This window comes from Leucoraja erinacea, chromosome 8 (genome assembly GCF_028641065.1).
Source record: "Leucoraja erinacea ecotype New England chromosome 8, Leri_hhj_1, whole genome shotgun sequence".
Classification (NCBI taxonomy): Eukaryota; Metazoa; Chordata; class Chondrichthyes; order Rajiformes; family Rajidae; genus Leucoraja; species Leucoraja erinaceus.
In genome coordinates, this window is record NC_073384.1 from 75,353,181 (window position 1) to 75,374,436 (window position 21,256).

Below are 21,256 nucleotides of genomic sequence, written 5' to 3' on the forward strand. Positions count from 1 at the left end.
GGCGGGGGACGATGGTTGACCTCAGTAGAGCAACAAAACGGCTGGGGAAGGCGGATGAAGGCTGCAGCAGAAAAGGGTCTCCGGTCGTCTTGGACACTATGCCACCGGCTCCTGACCCAGATCTGTCAAGGACCATGTGGTGGCTGTCTGTGCACCAGTCTCCCCACGTTAAAAAAAGTCACATACAGGTGTCCTCCATATAGCACCCTGGAGGGGTGAAGGAAAACCTCCACTGCCTTGTGGCTATTACCTTATTCAGGAAAGGTGAAGGCTGGATCAAGCGGACTATGAAGAGGAGACCACCATTTGGCGGTCCATCGGGTAGGAAGGTGGACCCAGCGAAGCGTCGTGGAACGCAATTAGGGCACAATGTTCACGTAGAACACTGGTGGCCATCCACTGTATCCTGACCTATCGCCAGCCATCTTGACTATGTCTTGCCACTGGATCCAGATAGGCCGAGACGAGAGAGTGAAGCTGACGATTTGCGCAACTCTCGCTCACTTTAATCCAAGTCAACTGGGCGAAGCAAGATCACCACAGGAGTGCGTGCAGCTGAGAAGAAGCGCAGCGCACAAGCTCAGAGGAAATGTGTCGTGTGCACGGCTCGAGTCACTTCATCTTCCACTGTAGCACCCACCCAACTGTGTCCCATATGCGGGCGAGCCTTCATGGCCCGGATCAGTCTCATCAGTCACCTCCGGACCCACAAACAAACACACAAAGTCAAGGTCTTCTTCGACTATGAAGGATGAACAGCAACAACATGCATCAGAACAAAGTGCTCATTCAGCCTTTTCTCTTTAAGGATCCCAACAATGCAGCCTGACCACCAGCAGGCTAGCTGTAGGCACAACATGCTGGAGTAACTCAGTGGGACAGGCAGCATCTCTGGAGAGAAGGAATGGGTCGGGTCGACCTTTCTTCAGACTGAGAGTTCTAGAGAATCTTAGTTCTCTGACTTCATGACTGTCCCCCTGATTAAATGTTATCTTTGAATACTTTGTCGCCTTCTCCAAGCTTACAATGATCCATTCTACATTTTCCACGAGCTTCCTCTCCTTTGATGTCTCATTTTCACACCTTACCCTTCCATATCTCTGTTTCCCTCTCCCCTGACTCTCAGTCTTAGGCTGTGGGCCGAGGAGCTTTATTCTACAGCTTTGTGACCCAAGTCACCAAACTACATGAAATGTTCACATATTGTGTAAAAACAATTATATAAATCATCCCTGAAACTCGTCATGAACAAGTGTTGCACATTTTTTATTAAATTAGAGAAAAAACTGAAACATTTTGGGTAATTTTTAGTCTAATCAAAGCACGTTTAACATTGAGTTGTCTGCCAGTTGGCCAATCACGCGCTTTGCTTCAGGCTAGCACACACAATGGCTGAGGGTGCCTCTACAGATGCCTGTTTTACTGGAGATTCCGATTTGTTGTTCTGTGGAATACTTGTCGTGGAAACTTGCAGCAGGGTAATTGAATTTAGTGAGAAAAGCATTAAAAAGGTGGAAGAATGTGCTGCTAAGTGGATGGAAGTGGAAGAAAGCCTTGAAAGCAAAGTCCAACACAAAGAAGACAGCCAGGAATCAACTCTAACTGAAAGGTAAGATCTAATGTCTGAATTTATGAAAATCTAACTGTATGGACATTAATTAATTTAATTGCACCCTTTTATAATGTGAATAAATTCATTCATTCATTCACTCATTCATTCATGAAGTTAAGGGCCTAAACTATATCTTTCCATAACACAGTCAATTAAACATTGTCACTAATGCCAGCTTGTTGTAGAGTAATAAGTCTTTAACAGCTAATCTCGGAGCTGCCTGCGATAACTTACCGGGAAAAAGTGCTCTGACCGCGGGCCCTAGGTACCTAGGTATAGTGAAGCTGCGGTCTCAATTGATAAGCGGCCGATTTGCGAACACGGAGCCATGGATCATCTCCGCGGGCAGGGCGGGGGGAGGGGGGTGGGGGGAGAAGGCTGTACATAGTGCCGTCTGTAGCGGCCGTTTTCAGGCCCCGACAACGGGAGAAAAACGGAGGGATATCGATTGCAATTTATAGGCTTCCATTGCAGTGAGAAATGGTCATAAGTGGTTGATGTTTCTGGAGAAATGAATTGGTGATATGTGAACTTGAACTAGTTTTTCTATGGTAGTAAGCTAATGTTATTCTCATTAACATTCTTCTTGGTTTCTTGGTTTTCCAAAATATTCCAAACGGAATTTAAACTGGAGGTGGAATTTTATTAAGATTAATTATCATTATTTATTAACAATCATTAATTAATTAATTAATTATTATTAATCAACAAAATGTATTAATATTAAGAAGAGGTTGACATTTTATGAATTTAAGTCCATGCAGACCTAAGTAATATGAGATTCTGCCCCTCCACTCTTCAGAGCCTGTCCACACAAAAGTGTTTTGTGTGGACATTCACTAACCATATAACCATATAACAATCACAGCACGGAAACAGGCCATCTCGGGACTACAAGTCCGTGCTGAACTACTTTTTTCCCTTAGTCCCACCTGCCTGCACTCATACCAGAACCCTCCATTCCCTTCTCATCCATATGCCTATCCAATTTATTTTTAAATGATACCAATGAACCTGCCTCCACCACTTCCACTGGAAGCTCATTCCACACCGCTACCACTCTCTGAGTAAAGAGGTTCCCCCTCATATTACCCCTAAACTTCTGTCCCTTAATTCTGAAGTCATGTCCTCTTGTTTGAATCTTCCCTATTCTCAAAGGGAAAAGCTTGGCCACATCAACTCTGTCTATCCCTCTCATCATTTTAAAGACCTCTATCAAGTCCCCTCTTAACCTTCTGCGCTCCAGAGAATAAAGACCTAACTTATTCAACCTATCTCTGTAACTTAGTTGTTGAAACCCAGGCAACATTCTAGTAAATCTCCTCTGTACTCTCTCTATTTTGTTGACATCCTTCCTATAATTGGGCGACCAAAATTGTACACCATACTCCAGATTTGGTCTCACCAATGCCTTGTACAATTTTAACATTACATCCCAGATTCCCATCCCATCCCACTGTGCTTTAATGAACACTAATTAGATAATTTGCAGACTTGCCATCCCATCTTCCTGGACATGCATACATGTTTAATTTCCTCATTGATATGTCGATATTGTCTTACATAATATAAAACATGAAAAGATGTAAAATACACCCTGACACATATTATCTTCTATTATTAGGAGGCAGCAGTGTATCCCGGGTTATCATGCAGAGTGCTATCGTCACTTCAGCAACATAACAACAATAAATCGAGCAATAGCAAAGTCTAGAAGGAAGAAAGGTAATGATAGGACTCAAACAACAAATCTTTTTACTTATGGTCATATGATGTTACTTTGAAAAATGAAAAGATATATTTGAGGATATTGATTTATTTTACTTTTCATTCCTTTTCTGTTTTCTTTTTCCTCTTTCAATTGAGTTCAAGACGCTGAAAAGCCTGAAGCAGGTGAATCACCTCAAGAGGCAGTTCCTGATGGTGAAGCAGATGAGCCGGCCTCAAAGAGACTGCTTCGATCCATGACAAGTCATAGTCAACAAACAGCAACTGTCGAGCACACTGACTGTAGGCATGTCCTACCAACGCATTGCAACATTTGTAAATGTTCAAAGTACACAAAAGAAATAAATTGTGGAAAAAAATAATGGTATAAAGTTTTATTTTAATGTGGATCATTTCACTGTTTATTTGGTCAAATAATTTAAACAATGAGTAAATGCGTGCCGGTGAATGACTGCGACAATCCACCCATTGATCCACACATACATACATACGCACATCCACACACACACACACACATCCATCCATACGCACACTTCCATGCATGCAAACACAGACATACATGCACACATAAATCCGCACACACACACACAACCACACATCCATTCACACGCAGACATACATGTACACATCCAAACATACATGCACACATACATCCATCCACACGTACATACACACTTACATCCACAGATACACGTTTGAAAGGCATACACAGACACACACACAAACTAGAGATAAACAATGCAACTTTTAGGGTTCTTTTAGGTCAAAGGTAATAGCCCTCATTTTCAAAGGCACCATCGGGGGGGGGGGGGTCTATAACATAAATATAGGCTCATTGTAGCTTAAAATGAATATTCATTGAGTAAACATCACAACATTCGATTCTTGGCCAGGATGTGACATCAGAAATAAGACAGGTCTTACAGGTCTGGCACTGCCCCAGTCCCACTATGGCCGTCACCCCCACTCTGCACACTGGCAGTCAGTGGGGTTCAGTAAAGGGAGGAACCAACAAGAACTGCCCTCACCCATTAATTAGGCTGGTTCAGAAGCAGGACCTCTGCGACAGTGTCATTAAAAAAAACACTCACAATTATATTCATCATATTATTTTTATATAATATAATTATACTTAATTATATATGATAACATTCATATTAACAGGTTATATATATACATATAGGTATAATAATATGGAGTTTAAATGGACTGCAACACGGAAATAGGCTGCCCATGGTGTAATACGGGCATTGGCCACTAGACGTCGCTTATTTTCCCAATCTCATTTTCTAATTAGTTTAATTAATTAATGTGCAACTTTTGGCAATGACGAGTTATGACTTCCTTCTCAATTATATTTCATCTAAATCTGTGGAATATTTCATGTAGTTTGGTGACTTGGGTTTCCAGACACATTTTTGATGCTCGGCCCACAGCCTATCTGAAGAAGAGTCTTGACACGAAATGCCAACCGTTCCTTCTATCCAGAGACGCTGCCTGTCCTGCTGAATTACGCCAGCGTATTGTGTCTGGCTTCAGTATACACTAGCATCTGCAATTCCTTCCTACACAAGCCAACTAGCTGAGATCAATGGATGGGCAGTAGATGGGCTTTGCAATGCCTTCTTGACAACTTGGCAATGACTGAAGCAATTTATAACCTTAACTTAGCACATAGTGGGGAAGTACCATCAAGATCAAGGAAAACCAGGACACAAACTCATCTTATGGAGCAGTTCCTTTTAATATACAAAATCCTATAGTTATCATAATGCTATAAAAATATTACACTTCATAAAACCCATTTTCATTACAAAATGTTTTTCAAGTAAGTTAAATAAGTGAATTTAAGGAATTTATTTCCACCTACAAACGTGGCACAAAGTGCCATGTACCAAACATAAGCCTATCAGCAGCAGTTTCTATAATACACAATACATTACAAATCATAAGTATGCTTTATTATACATTTTTATTCCAAAAATGCAAATTAAAAAGTGCTGGTAAAACTGAAAAAAAAAACAAAATTAATTAGACAACTTCACACTTCCTTACAGTAAAACACAGGAGAGTTGTGCTCTTGATAGTCGTTACATTTAATTCACCAGTTTATAATCCAGGTTTACCGTTCATTGGTTCAACTCTCTAGATCTCAGCAATACACCAGACTTAATTGAAAACAGCTTGTTGGTGCGTTTTAATTAGTGTTACATCCAGGGCCCTTCTGGCAATTGGATGCAATAAATGCCACCATTTATTCAATTCTTATAAAACATTGACTCCGGATGGATGTCAATGTTATAGAAGAATTGAGTACATTCTGCAAGCTAATAGTTTCACGTTTAAATCAGAGACAATCTATTGTACAGAAACCTGAAGGTGTACATTCCTAAACTAGCTGATTAAAGGGGCCAAAGGGAAGGAAAACAGCATTAGCAAACTGTCAATTTTACTTCAATATCACATTTTCTGCTCTCTGTAAAATAATGATTTGCACTAAACATGTTGTTATTTTAACCCCCTTTAAATAATACTGTATTGGCAAGTAAGGGGTTATTGACAATTCCTATTTTCACCTGGAGTTGTTTTCTATTTAGTTCAAGACTTTTCCACTGGTACCCACATGCCTGATCTTAATCTGGGTTACTTTAATCACGCAAAGTGCAGAGCAATCTTCCACATGCACTCATAACAATGCACTGGCAGGTTTACTAGGTAGTAGGTGATGCCACCCTAACCACAAGCATCCCAAAATGAGGCTTGGATCTTTGTTGGGTTTTCTAAACTACCCAAAGAAGCATGATGGCATGATTGGCCTCAGCATTTGCATTTCAAGGCATATTGTATTTCCTTAAGACATAGAAAGGAACCGTTCAATTGAGTCTCCCCAGGCCATCAGCGCAACCTCACCACTTTATTTTATCCTGTGACCTATTTTCTCTCACATGCCATCACCATAGTAGTTGAGACAGGTACAAGAACAACATTTAAAATACATCTAGAGAGGTACGTGAATAGGAAAGGTTTAGAGTGATATGGGCCAAGTTTGGGTAAATGGAACTAGCTTGGATGTGACATCTTGTTTGGCATGGATGAGTTGGGCCAAAGGCTCATTTCCCTGCTCTATGACTCTATATCAGGGATAATCTACAATGATCCATTGCACTGTACGTTGACAAGCCAAATCGATGTTATAACTGTGCAGTTTTGAGAGTCAGTGCATGGACTTCGTGCTTTTGACCCAACTTGTCCAAAGGGAAGGTTTTATAACTAAGCTTGTCCTAGTGCCTGCAGTTGGGCCATACCCTTCCAAACCGTTCCCATCCATGCATCTGAGCAAAAGTATTTAAAATGTCACTGTTGTACCCCACTCTCCACCTTCTTCTGGCAGCTCATCCACATACCCACCATATGTGTGAAATTGTCCTACAGGTCTCTTTTAAATCTCACCCCTCGCTCCCCTTAACCCTATGCTTTCTAGTTCTAGACTGCCCTACCATGGAAAAAAAAAACAGTTGCCATTTACCTTATCTCTGATTCTCATGGGCCTTGGTAAAAATAATCCCTCATCCCCCTGTGCTCTACCTAAGAAAGTCCTAGCCTATCCAGCCTCTCTTTATAATTCAACCTCTCGAGTCCTGGAAGCATTTTGGGCATCAGTGGTTATGGGGAGAAGGCAGGAAAATGGGGGAAGGAGAGAGAGATAGATCAGCCATGATTGAATGGTAGAAGTGAGTTGATGGGCCTAATTCTTCTCCAATCACTGATGAACTTATGACCATTATGATTTGTGGACAAATGCTGCCAGCTGACTTCAGTCACTAGGTACAAGCCGGCAGCATCTCCTGCAGAAAAAGTGATCGACAATATAGCTCCTTCAGAGCTTATAATATCCAGTGTTAATGCAAGGCATGTCCACAGTCCAATGGATAAGAATTAACTTAAGGAATCCTGGCCAATTTCCAATCCCTCTCCCCATCATTAACTGCACTGTTTGCTACCCTGACTGAGATTACTCAAATCAGGGAAGATTGAAAAGTAAACTTAACAATGCTAATGCATTAGCATTATTAGTGACCATAATCATAGTGAGAGTGTTTATCTTATTCATTTGTCAACGTTAACCTTTGCATGTATTTGGCCCGATTGCATTTTGTCCAATTTATACGTTTTTCACCCATGATCATTTTTCCCCCCAAAGTTTTCATCCGGCCAAGGATTTCTCACAGCCTTTTTATCAGAACGTTTAGAAGGTTTTCAGGATGAGACGTACCGTCTTAATTAATCAAATTAATTGAGACTATTCCACCAGTCAGTATAATTTACTTCAAAAAAATCTGAAATGAAGTTTTTCATATTAAGTCTACTTGGGATTTGAAAAGGAACAGAGAGGAAGAATATATCTAGTGTTTCACGTGATTTATTTTGTTTCTTTGCGGTGCCAGGAACTCATCCTCAGATAAGAACGTCAGTGATCAATTTATGTATTTTATTATCACTCATCTCAATTCTGAATCTCACATTCATTCAGGATTCAAGTCACTATATATTTGGACCTTGATGTAACAATGATCCTGAAAGAGATTCCACTGCAGGGAACAGAACGGAGTCATTTATGTGATGCACTGTATTTCTGGAAGCCAAAGGTCGGGATAAGAGTTGACGCAACAATCTCTACCTTTCGATTTTGATCAACGGAAGTTGTCTTAGGTTGGCTAAACTGCAGTCCACATTTCACAGTTCAAATAGAGTTTGCTTCAGTGACCTTACATGTTCCTTAAATTACAAACTATGTTAGCTTGACGTATTTTCCTCTCAGGTCTTATAACTGCTAATGAGAATGAATGAGCACGATTTCAACCAGACAAAATAATACTCCTGCCTCAACAATAGTGCTTCTATTAAAGGGTTTACATACAACACAAAACATTATCAGCTTTGCCGGACACATTGTAAAACTCACATTAGTTTGTAACCATATGTTGATTCAGTTAATTGTGCAAGAATATTTAGGGTAAAGTTTTAATTCTCAAATAATTGTTAGTAACATCATCAGCAGTGCAGAGAGGTCCATTTGTTGTCTATGTACAAAATATAGCAAGTAATAAATGTTTTAAATATCAATATATCTGCAAGTAAGTTATATTACATAAAAACATTGCAGGCCTGGGAGCAGAACAAATGACAGCCTTGTCTTTACTTAGCCAGGCACTGGTAGACCTGCATGGCATTCCCAGTATTTTCTGGGTTTCCCTATTAGGCCAGCGTTTGTGGTTTTCCTTATATTAATCTTAAATAAGTTACTTTGTACATTAACCACATGAAAGAAAATCTGTAAAATAGTAAACAAAAACATTTGCATATGTGACTTCAACTCTGTTCATTTGTTCAATCTACCATTAACAGTCAATGATCATTCATAGACAGTGGATGCAAACATTGTCATTAATAGGCTGCTCACACTGCTTTTAAACTCGGAGCAGTGACCTAGAGCCACTTGAAGCTAAGGTTGTCCACCTCTGCACCATACACCTCTCCCTCCACCCACACACACACACACACACACACCGCAAAAACAATTCTAAGAGACCGACAAGTTCAGGATTCCAAACTTCATGCACCAGCTTATTTGAACAAGAAAAATCATATTATCATCAGCTGTAAGCCTTTTAGCTCTTTGAACCTGCATGCCATTCAATGAGATCACTGCTGATCTACATTTTAATACAACCAACTAACCTTGCCAAACCAAAAAAAAGACCAACCTTAGTTTTGAATTGTTAAAATAATCTAAGCACACACAAATTTTGAATGAAGAATGTTTCAGATATTCACCAGAGGTGCTTTCTGATATTATCTATAAACTTTCTAAATTTAAGTTTGCTCCATGGACAAACAGTTTCTCTGTACCAGATCTACAGTCACCCATTTTATGGTCATTCTGTGCTTGCTATCTAATACTGCACCTTCCTTGGATGATGCTGGCCAAAATGGCCTTTTAAGTGACGTGAAGACGGGTTATGACTTTGATAAGTTGCTCATGTGCAAAAAACACCAGCCGGTTCCGGCTAAAAAACTGTCTTATTGTATTACGGGGTTTCGGGGAGAAGGCGGGAGAATGGGGTTAGGAGGGAGAGATATATATCAGTCATGATTGAATGGTGGAGTAGACTTGATAGGCTGAATGGCCTGCTTATGCTCCTATCGCTTATTACAAAATGTGTCAACGGACATGAAGAGAGAGGGTAGAGGGCGGGTATCTGATCCTGTTTAATGCAGATAAATTGGTAGACTGATGACCAATTGATCTGTTATGTAACAATGATGGCTGGAGGGAATGGGAACATGTCAGTACGATCGTTACTTATTTTCCGTCTAACTGAATTGAGTGAATTTTTGTAACAGGCGTTCGTGATTATTGCTTTGCGTTGCTTTGCGATGGACACCACATATGATTTACCTTTAAGTCATAAAGGTAAAGAAAATCATAAACAATCAGTAGTGGGTGCATTCTTAGACAAACAAAAATTAATTGGGCAAATAGTTTCCTCATCCTCACAGATATAATGTTGGCTACAACCATAAATCTATCTGGTAAGAATATTGTCCTGCTTGTTTTCAATGGCAGAACACTGTGATAAGAGGCATGAGGACAATGCATTCATCAGTCAACAGCTTCAGTCTCATCTACTGAACAGTCTGTGGTTCCCACATTGGCTTTGTTAACTACCTCAGAATCCACAGACCTGGAGTGACAATGTCATTCTAGATCCGGAGGGTTGACATGAGAATAATGATGCTAAAACTAGTATCTATTAGTGTTTTGATTAAATGAGTTGACTCCCATTGCAGTGAGGTGATAGTCAAGAGTCAAGAGTCAAGCCTTTGCATTACAGTCAGTGGTAGGAAGGTTCACAGCTCAAAAAATGTTGTTCCCCTGTCAGAATGATAGGTAGTGATCACTGTAAGTGGCAAGATGCAGCTACGAACAATGCGAATCATCCAGGAATAAGAACTCTGTTAAAATTTGCCCTTTGGGGTTCGTCTCTAAAGAAATTCCTGACTGAGAGTTCGGAAAGAGCCTCAACCACTGACAACACGCGGGCTGGGAAAACCCTTGGTGGGGCATCCTCTTTGTCAGCGTTACTCCACCAGAGGAATGAAGTAGGTGGCAAAGATTCTCTGTGACGATAGAAACACAACGCTTGAGTAACATCAGTGGGACAGGCAGCATCTTTGGAAAGAGTGACTTCTTCACAACGGTCTCGACAGGAAATGTCACCCGTTCCTTCTACCCAGAGATGCAGCCTGTCCCGTTGAGTTACTCCAGCATTGCCTATCTATCTTCGGTGTAAACCAGCATCTGCAGTTCCTTCCTACACACTAATGATTTTTTGTGCATGGTTTCAATTCTCTCAATTTGACCAGCGGGGAGTGATAAACCCCAGAGCAAGATCGCGGCATTTTCAATGCGCCTGACTTAAATGGCTGAATTAAATTCCTGTGCTTTATTTAATTAACTTTCAACTAGCTGAATGATTTAATAACGTAGTGAATCGAGCAATTTGACATGCCAGCATATGATTATTATGCTTCAGGAAACATCAGCTCCCCAAGAGAGCTCTTTTTAATCATTTAGATACAGTTGGAATAATCAAGGGCATTTAAGTACGCTCTCTATCAACAGATGTAGCATGAGTATCAGCTCAAGATGAACCCAAAAATCGCTGGGGAGATCAAACATTGGTGCACCCTACCCAATTAAACATGCTTAGTTTAGTTTAGAGATACAGTGCGAAAACAGGACCTTTGGCCCACCGTGTCCGCACTGACCAGCGATCCCCACGCATTAACACTATCCTACACACACTAGGGACAATTTTACATTTATACCAAGCCAATGAACCTACAAACCTGTACTTCTTAGGAGTGGGGGAGGAAACCGAAGATGTCGGTGAAAACCCACGCGGTCACTGGGAGAACGTACATGCTCCGTACAGGCAGCACCCGTAGTCGGGATGGAACTCGGGTCTCTTGGAACAGTGAGAGCTGTAAGACAGCAACTCTACCGCTGTGCCACCGTGCCGCCCTTGGCTGATTAATGGCAATCATATTTTGCCCTGCAAATTGCTGGAAAGCCAAGGTGGAATTTGCTTGGGGGCTTCAACATGGTATCGGAGATTTGAACGAACAAGATGGAATATCGCACATTAAAATGAATCCCCATCAATGGTACCAAATGCACAATCTAGTCACATTACCAGATTGTACTCCTCTGACTTTCATTTTTGCTGACTTCATGGCGAAATAGCATGCTTAGTGATATTGACCAGGCTTGACTATTTTTCAGCTTGCATCTCCCGAAACAATCACCTTGTTGGACTGAAATAAACAATACGAGGTGGGAATGAAATGATATACCAGTCGGCGGATGAATATTGCATCAGAAAAAGGTAAAGAGATAAGGGAATGAAGAAAAGCTATTGAATTTAGCAGAAATGGAATAAAGCAAATGATTAGCACGAATTCAACTAGTAAAATTCTCTACTTGGATTAGGTTATTTTCAATGCAGAGGATATTGCCAATTGTTAAGGGCATGTCCCACTTTCACAACCTAATTCACGACCTTTGCCCTTGACTCATACTGGCAGCATGTTTGTCACAAGGTCGTAGGAGGTCGTAGGTAGGTCGTAGATAGGTTGTGATGCTAGTCGCAGGTGCTCGTGGCATCAAATAGGTCGGGCCGTTTTTTCAACATGATTAAAAATGTTCACGAGTAAAAAAGGTTGTGAATTGGGTTGTGAAAGTGAAACAGGCCCTTTACTCTTATGAAGCAATTAAAATATTCTTACAAGAACGTGGCCAGGATCTAATATGCTCTAGCAAGTCTAATATTCTCAGCAGCTTAATATTATACAGAGCATTTGAACAGGGAACTATACAGTATTCAGATCCAATTTTGCTGATTGTTTGCCTTGTTGCTACTTTCCCTTCAGCTAACAATGCACCATTCTACATTTGGTTGGTCATCGTCCCCTTTGATCTGTATTTTCACACCTTACCCTTCCACATCCCCGGTCTCCATCCCCCCCTGACTCTCAGTCTGACGACGAGCCTCGACCCAAAGCGTCACCCATTCCTGCTCTCCAGGAATGCTGCCTGTCCTGCTGAGTTACTCCAGCATTTTGTGTCTACTCAGTAAGATATTAATTTTTATAAAGCTAACGTTGAGGGGCAAATCACAAAGGGCAATGTTTGGACTCACAGATCTACACTCATATGAGTCTACTGATGCATTAACTGAGGAAAAGCAGTAAGCACCAATTGTTTTAGCATTATGTGGACAGCATGTTGTGGCCAATATAAACACCATACTGCTCCTGACTATAAATATTGGGTATCATTGGCCGAAAGGCTGCACGTAGGTGAGCAGATGACAGCAGAGTTTCTGCATTCAATTAGTTAAGGCAACAGGCCAGGGATTCAGAAAGAACCTTAAATTCTTGCAGATCCACTCTTGCATCTTGCCACCAGAGAAAGAGAGTCCCGTGCAACATGCAGGCCAGCTGAACCATCGCTGAGAGGCAAATGAATGTAGGCTTCTCTGCACTAACACCGATTCTGATGATAACAACCCACTATAATTTCCTGGATGTCTTCAAATTAATCCATCATGTTTCCTACATTACAACATTCCTACATTACAACAGTGGCTGCACTTGAAAAGTACTATAATGACCAGGTAGAGCTCTGGGGTAGATACAGAAAGCTGGAGTAATTCAGCGGGACAGGCAGCATCTCTGGAGAGAAGGAATTGGCGATGTTTCGGGTTGAGACTGTTCTTCAGACCCATGTCAGGGGAGTGGGCGGTATAGAGAAACAAAATCAATTTTCGCCAATATATACACATTTCTTTGGCATCCAATATTCATAGACATAAGGAGGGCAAAATAGGGTACCTTGCATCGACCGTCTGGAGCAATAGCAGTGATCGTCATGTTGGATAAGGCCAGGATCAGGTTTGGTCGCAGGTCTATCTGGTATTGAACCAACTGCTTGCCCTTGCCACCAAGCTCACATGTGAGAAATGACCTTAAGAGAGGTGGCTGATGGACAGGATCACAATGGAGGTTCACATGTTTGGGCACAGAGCGAGCAGATAGGAATACAGTGAGAGAAAAAAATCTTATCGCCTTTTTTGATTATTATTAGTAGGATTATTATGTCATTGACTTTGTGACTAATAATGCTGCATTAAGGCATGCCATTCCTTTCAACATACAAGTATTATTGGTTAATGCTAAATCTAACGCTCAGAAATAGAACTGAATAGTCCACACTTAGCTTGCTTCACTACGGCACTCCACATACATCTACCACTGAAAAGACAGTGCTCGTTAGACTTCACCACTCCATATTGTTTCTCATGTGCTTTCTTCTATTTCACATTACCACAGGACTCTTAAATGTATTACAAATATACACTATGAAAACATCAGTGGAGATAATTGGTCGGCTGCCAGAAGTTTCCTTTCCCAGTGAATTTCTGCCATAAATAAGGTAAAAGAAAATAAACAATTCAGATTTTATAGGCCTCGTCCAGCAAGATGCTCTGTTCCGAGATCTGGTTGCCTCTCACTGCATCTTTTCCCACTTTGATTCTTTTTTCAACAATTAAGTGGGAACAGCATAGAGGGTGGGTAATGTGCTTTCTCAAAGCACTCTTATAGTTATCCATTTCCATTTAGGTGTGAAAGAGGCTAAGTCCATCTGTCACAGACAGATTTGCATGTCTTTTTTCAATCATTATCAGGCTAAAAGCAAAGACACTTTTGCTAATTTAGAATATAATTTTAGACTTGTTCATCTCCTGTCATCAACTGATGCAGTGCATCAACTTGGGTGGATGACCCTTTGACTGTTCAGCAAATATGAAACAACAGAGCCTGAAACGAGGCCCGACCTCTGTATACTTTGGATCTTTTGAGGCCTCTTTTGTCACGTCGGGAAACGTTCAAGTATTTTTTACACATAAAGAAGACTCCCTTCAAGAGGCAGATGAAAGCTGTTATAGTCTTGTAGATGTCAGTCTTTTCATTCCTCTGCGCTGAGCCAGGTTTGAGGCCATTACTGCTTCTAATCTCGGTGCCTGAGGTGTACTGTTCAGAGCAAAATAAGTGGCAGCCATTGCACCCTGTAATAAGGCATAAAGCAAAATCTGTAACATTGTCATTGAACTGATTTAAGATTAATAACTTTATTTATAAATAATAATAATAACTTTATTTATAAAGCACTTTAAACAACTGCAGTTGCCACAAAGTGCTGTACATGAGAACTCATGGACAAGAAGTTATTACAAACCATTAAAAACCGTAAAACAAAGGACTATAAAACAGTAAAAATTAAAAGACATTAAAAGCACTAAAAACAGGAGCAATGTCTCAGCCAGTGACGAAAGCCAGAGAATAAAAATGAGTTTTTAGGGTGGATTTGAAGATGGACAGTGAGGGGGCCTGTCTGATGTGCAACGGCAGGGTGTTCCAGAGTGCCGGAGCAGCAACAGAGAAGGCTCTATCCCCTCTGAGCTTCCGCTTAGACCTTGGTACCTCAAGGAGCAGCTGATCAGCTGACCTGAGGCACCGGGCAAATCAATGCACAATTTTCAACATCCAGTCACCAACTTTTTCCTCTCTTGTTAGGTTATGGATGCTTGCTGCCATGCTTCCAATATCAGCCCCAAATGAGCATTCTTTGTGTGTGAAACTAGACATGTTTCTAGTGCAACATAGACACAAACGGTTGGAGTAACTCAGTGGGTCAGACAGCATCTCTGGAGAAAAGGAATAGATGACGTTTCGGGTCGAGACCCTTCTTCAGTCAGGATAAAGGGAAATGAAAGATATAGATGGTGATCTATTATATAGATATTGAAAATTATAAAAGGACTGGATAAGCTGGATGCAGGAAAAATGTTCCCAATGTTGGGCGAGTCCAGAACCAGGGGCCACAGTCTTCTAATAAAGGGGAGGTCATTTAAGACTGAGGTGAGAAAAAACGTTTTCACCCAGAGAGTTGTGAATTTATGGAATTCCCTGCCACAGAGGGCAGTGGAGGCCGTCACTGGATGGATTTAAGAGAGGGTTAGATAGAGCTCTAGGGGCTAGTGGAGTCAAGGGATATGGGGAGAAGGCAGGCACGGGTTATTGATAGGGGACCATCAGCCATGATCACAATGAATGGCGGTGCTGGCTCGAAGGGCCAAATGGCCTCCTCCTGCACCTATGTTCTATATTTCTATGTTTCTATGTTTCTATGATGTAGCAAGATATAGAACAAATGAATGAAAGATATGCAAAATGGTAAGGTGATAAAGGAAACAGGCCACTGTTAGCTATGTGTTAGGTGAGAACCAGTCGCATACAATGAGACTCAACAAGGGATGTAGAGAGAAAGGGGATGCAAGAGTTACTTTGTTAAGGAAATCCATTTCATACCCCCTGGGTTGTAAGCTGCCTAAGCAAAATATGAGATGCTGTTCCTCCAATTTGCTTTTGGCCTCATTCTGACAATTGAGGAGGCCTAGGACAGAATGGTTAGCGTGGGAATGGGCAGGGGAATTGTTATGGATGCTGCCAGACTTCCAATAGGCCTGACCATGAAACTAAACATGGTTCTCGTCCAAAAGCTGGAGTAACTCGGCAAATCAGGCAGCATCTCTGGAGAAAAGGAATAGGTGATGTTTTGGGACGAGACCCTTCTTCAGACTGATCCAAAACGTCACCTATTCCTTTTCTCTAGAGATGCTATCTGACTTGCTGAGTTACTCTGACTTATAATAAGATAGACATAATATCTTCAGTTTAATCCAGCATCTGCAGTTCCTTCCTAAATGTTTTTAGTCTAGACTAGACAGGTGGACAAAAGTTATTAGCTTCTCATTTCATGTCAACATATTCGTAGGGCATAAAAACATAGGAGGCATCATAATGAAATCCATATAACCATATAACCATACAACAATTACAGCACGGAAACAGGCCGTCTCGACCCTTCTAGTCCGTTCCGAACACGTATTCTCCCCTAGTCCCATATACCTGCGCTCAGACCATAACCCTCCATACCTTTCCCGTCCATATAACTATCCAATTTATTTTTAAATGATAAAAACGAACCTGCCTCCACCACCTTCACTGGAAGCTCATTCCACACAGCCACCACTCTCTGAGTAAAGAAGTTCCCCCTCATGTTACCCCTAAACTTCAGTCCCTTCATTCTCAAGTCATGTCCCCTTGTTTGAATCTTCCCTGCTCTCAGTGGGAAAAGCTTATCCACGTCAACTCTGTCTATCCCTCTCATCATTTTAAAGACCTCTATCAAGTCCCCCCTTAACCTTCTGCACTCCAAAGAATAAAGCCCTAACTTGTTCAACCTTTCTCTGTAACTTCGTTGCAGAAACCCAAGCAACATTCTAGTAAATCTTCACTGTACTCTCTCTATTTTGTTGACATCCTTCCTATAATTAGGCAACCAAAATTGTACACCATACTCCAGAATTGGCCTCACCAATGCCTTGTACAATTTTAACATTACATCCCAACTTCTATACTCAATGCTCTGATTTATAAAGGCCAGCACACCAAAAGCTTTCTTTACCACCCTATCTACATGAGATTCCACTCACTACATTCTTATTCAGTGCTGACTTTCTGGCAGCACAACCAAACCTTAAGGGGCTGTCCCACTGCGGCAACCTAATTGGGGAGTTTAGAAGAGTCTTGGAGAGTTTGAAAAAATGTCATGTTGAAGACCTCCTTCGACTATGTTGAAGACTTGCTTCGAACAGCTTCGACTAACTTCGGGAAAATTGGACACCGAATAGTGGGGAGTGAAGATGACCTCCTTCGATCTCCTTTGACCTCCTTCAACCTCCCTTCGACTATGTTGAAGACTATCTATGACTACTTTTGACTACCCTTGATTACCTACGAATAACATGCTGACCTACTACGACCTACTTCGACTAAACCTACGAGTAAAAAAGTTATTGATTTTTTCCATGGGGACATTTTTTTACTCGCTGGCATTTTTCAACATGTTGAAAAATACGCCGCGACCTAGCTGAGGCCTCGAGTACGCGGGGACTACTCTCAAGCATGAAGGAGAGTTACAAAGACCTCCTAGGACCTTGTGTCGACCATGCTGCGAGTACGAGTCAAGGGCAAACTCTTCTAAACTCGCCAATTAGATCCCCGCAGTGGGACAGCCCCTATAGTCAAGCCCATTGGCTATTTCTGATGCAGTGTTCATATTCTGGTAGTGTATTTAACAAAGGAGGCTTCAGAGTCAAGCCTAGTCACTGAGTCCATTCCTTCCGTCCAGAGATGCTGCTTGTCCCATTGAGTTACTCCAGCATTTTGTGTCTATCTTGGGTGTAAACCAGCATCTGCAGTTCCTACCCACACTGAGTTCTCACCCTCAGTCAATATACTGGCAGGATATTGGATAGCAGTGGGCACCACGTTCAGGCCATCACTGTGTACGTATCCAGTGCCCACATACATGAACAGTGGCAACAGTACTGAATGATGTTTAGGAATGGGATCTAGACATTTGAAAATTAATTGCAGGGAAAATTTGTGCTTCTAGCCTTTGCTTTTTGAAGTAAAATATCTCTGCACCAGGAGGGTAGGAAGATGTACTTTTTTTTTCGAATGAAAGGGATTAAAGGGCATGTCACTTGGGCGTCATTTGCATGTAATTTACACTACATAATTTATGCGTCATGACGCGCATGTAAATCATGGTTAAATGTTGGTTCTCGTCGACCTCTACCTCAATTCAAAGAAATGTAGCAACTTAGGGGAAGGAGGGGTAGCTTTAACATATCTAGAATCAATGGGACAGGAACGTAAAACGCATGTGAAGGAATGACCAGCAGCTAAACTGGTGGGGTTGTTGGTTGTCGGGGTTGACTGGAGAAACTATAATTGACTCTAATCCAATGATAATGAAGTAGATTTTCAAAGTCTACAGAGAGATTTATGCCAGTTGGAAGAGTGGACTGAAAGATGGCAGATGGAGTTTAATGCTGATAAGTGTGAGGTGCTACATCTTGGCAGGACAAATCAAAATAGGACGTACATGGTAAATGGTAGGGAATTGAAGAATGCAGGTGAAGAGAGGGATCTGGGAATAACTGTGCACAGTTCCCTGAAAGTGGAATCTCATGTAGATAGGGTGGTAAAGAAAGCTTTTGGTGTGCTGGCCTTTATAAATCAGAGCATTGAGTATAGAAGTTGGGATGTAATGTTAAAATGTACAAGGCATTGGTGAGGCCAATTCTGGAGTATGGTGTACAATTTTGGTCGTCTAATTATAGGAAGGACGCCAACAAAATAGAGAGAGTACAGAGGAGATTTACTAGATTTTCAGCAACTAAGTTACAGAGAAAGGTTGAACAAGTTAGGGCTTTATTCTTTGGAGAGCAGAAGGTTAAGGGGGGACTTGATAGAGGTTTTTAAAATGATGAGAGGGATAGACAGAGTTGACGTGGATAAGCTTTTCCCACTGAGAGTAGGGAAGATTCAAACAAGGGGACATGACTTGAGAATGAAGGGACTGAAGTTTAGGGGTAACATGAGGGAGAACTTCTTTACTCAGAGAGTGGTGGCTGTGTGGAATGAGCTTCCAGTGAAGGTGGTGGAGGCAGGTTCGTTTTTATCATTTAAAAATAAATTGGATAGTTATATGGACGGGAAAGGAATGGAGGTTTATGGTCTGAACACAGGTGTATGGGACTAGGGGAGAATACGTGTTCGGCACGGACTAGAAGGGTCGAGATGGCCGGTTTCCATGCTGTAGTTGTTATATGGTTATATGGTTAATATTCAGCACAGTTTTGACAGTTTCACAGTTTTGATGTTTTAGTGTGTTTTACCTAGCTATTGTCACCTAAGTAAATTGGATTAAGCATAAATGAGTGAGTATATTTTCAATGTTGTTCTACTTTCTGCTCCGGCTGTCACGAGCAAAGGAAAAGTTCCCTAGTTTTTGGAATATGGTGCCTTTGATACTGCATCTTCAGTCACGGCATGAAATCACCATTTTGCAACTTCCATTTATTGCAGTATGATAAATCTAACTTCAACACTGTTGAAGCAGTCATCAAAGAATTAGCAATATTGTTAAAATTGCATTGGTGTTAAAGTAACTCAGAGAAATGATTTGGATGAGGGGATTGAAGGGTACATAGAAGATTTACGAGGATGTTGCCAGGACTAGAGGGTCAGAGCTATGGGGAGAGGTTCAGTAGGCTGGGACTCTATTCCATGGAGCACAGGAGGATGGGGGGGGGGGGCGATCTTATAGAGGTGTATAAAACCATGAAAGGAATAGATCGGGTAGATGCACAGAGTATCTGGCCCAGAGTAGGTGAGGACCAGAAGACGTAGCTTTAAGGTGAAGGGGAAGATTTAACAGGAACCTTATCACGCAAAGGGTGGTGGATCTATGTAACAAACTGCCTGAGGAGGTAGTTGAGGCAGGGACTATCGCAACATTTACGAAACAGTTGGAAACACACTTAAGAAAATTCCATGAACAGTACCCAAACAAAGATAAACAAACTGTGAAAATAACTTTGGCTCAATGTCTCCAGTACGAAATTTGCACTTTTTCTATATTGCACCTTTCATTGTTGCACCCTTTTTAAAATACCTCAAAGTTTTTGCTACATTTTGGCATACTGTGAATATTTTAATATTTTAAATAAAGTAATGTCTATTGTCTATTTTTATTGGTATGTTGTCTGTCTGTGTTTTTAATATTACCTGCACATTTGGAGTATGGGGAAACGTAATTTCGATCCTCTGTGTAACTACTGTTGCATAATTGAATTGACAATAACGTTTACTTTGAACTTTGAACTTTGAAAGGTACATGGATAAGACAAGTTTAGAGGGATATGGACCAAATGCGGGCAGGTGGGGCGAGTGTAGCTGGGACATGTTGGTCGGTGTGGGCATGTTGGGCCGAAGGGCCTGTTTCCACACTGTATCACTCTATGACTCTATGATTCTCTGCAGCTTTGTGGTCAAGTTTGCAGATGATACACAGATAGTTGGAGGGGTAGGAGAAAGCAAGGACTTGAAGTGGGCAGAGAGTGGCAGATGGAATAGGGTGTAGCCCAGAGTATCGGCTGGTTAAAGGGAATAGTTTTTCCTCAGAATGGAAACAACTAAAGTACAGAAGTAAACTCTTTCTGAGAACATACCACCCCTGGTTAGAGTCAAATTTCAGTGAACTGAAAGAAAAATAAGCTATAAGGAAATAGCAACTGTTTCTAGTGATCAATTTTCCGTCCAAAGGTTAAAACCTTTGTCTATTGTCTATTGCCTATTGTCTAAAACACAGCATGTAAATTGAAATTTTAGTCCCCGTCTCCAGTCCACATCAATGATGGTCAGGTCAAACACCCGGGCCACTGTCAGGTTCATAAAAACAAAGAAAGACACAAAATGCTGGGGTAACTCAGCGGGATAGGCAGCATCTCTGGAGAGAAGGAATGGGTGACGTTTTGGGTCGAGATCCTTCTTCAGACAGTCCTCTCCTGAGATGCTGCCCATTCCTTTTCTCCAGAGATGCTGCCTGTCCCGCTGAGTTGCTCCAGCATTGTGTGTCTATCTTTGGTGTAAACCAACATCTGCAGGTCCTTCCTACTCACAAACACAAAGGTCAGATTTAAAGAGGTTATCTCGTACTTGCCTTGGCTAAATGGGCATCGTGTCTGCTGAGCTGATTCTGCGGTAGATATTCCCGGTTCACAATCCAGGGGTGTTGAAGGACCTGCGCTGCTGTGTGCCTTTGATGAGGATCTACATGGAGCATCTTAGAAACCATGTCCTGTGGAGAAA

At 41.4% G+C, this 21,256-nt stretch overlaps 1 protein-coding gene across 2 annotated transcripts in view; it reads right to left on the reverse strand.

The window, feature by feature from the left end:
• Positions 1 to 13,230: 13,230 nt before the first annotated feature.
• Positions 13,231 to 21,256, reverse strand: part of rps6ka2 (ribosomal protein S6 kinase, polypeptide 2) — a 188,916-nt gene continuing 180,890 nt past the window's right edge. Inside the window, exons 20-21 of one of the 2 annotated variants that reach the window (XM_055640002.1) lie at positions 21,108 to 21,245; positions 13,231 to 14,535 (exon numbers count right to left, since the gene is read on the reverse strand). In XM_055640002.1, coding sequence (XP_055495977.1) covers positions 14,410 to 14,535; positions 21,108 to 21,245 — 264 coding nt within the window. In that variant the 3' untranslated portion in view covers positions 13,231 to 14,409. Of the gene's footprint in view, positions 14,536 to 16,200; positions 21,246 to 21,256 lie in introns of those variants that run through there. The other variant, XM_055640001.1, reaches the window with a different exon arrangement.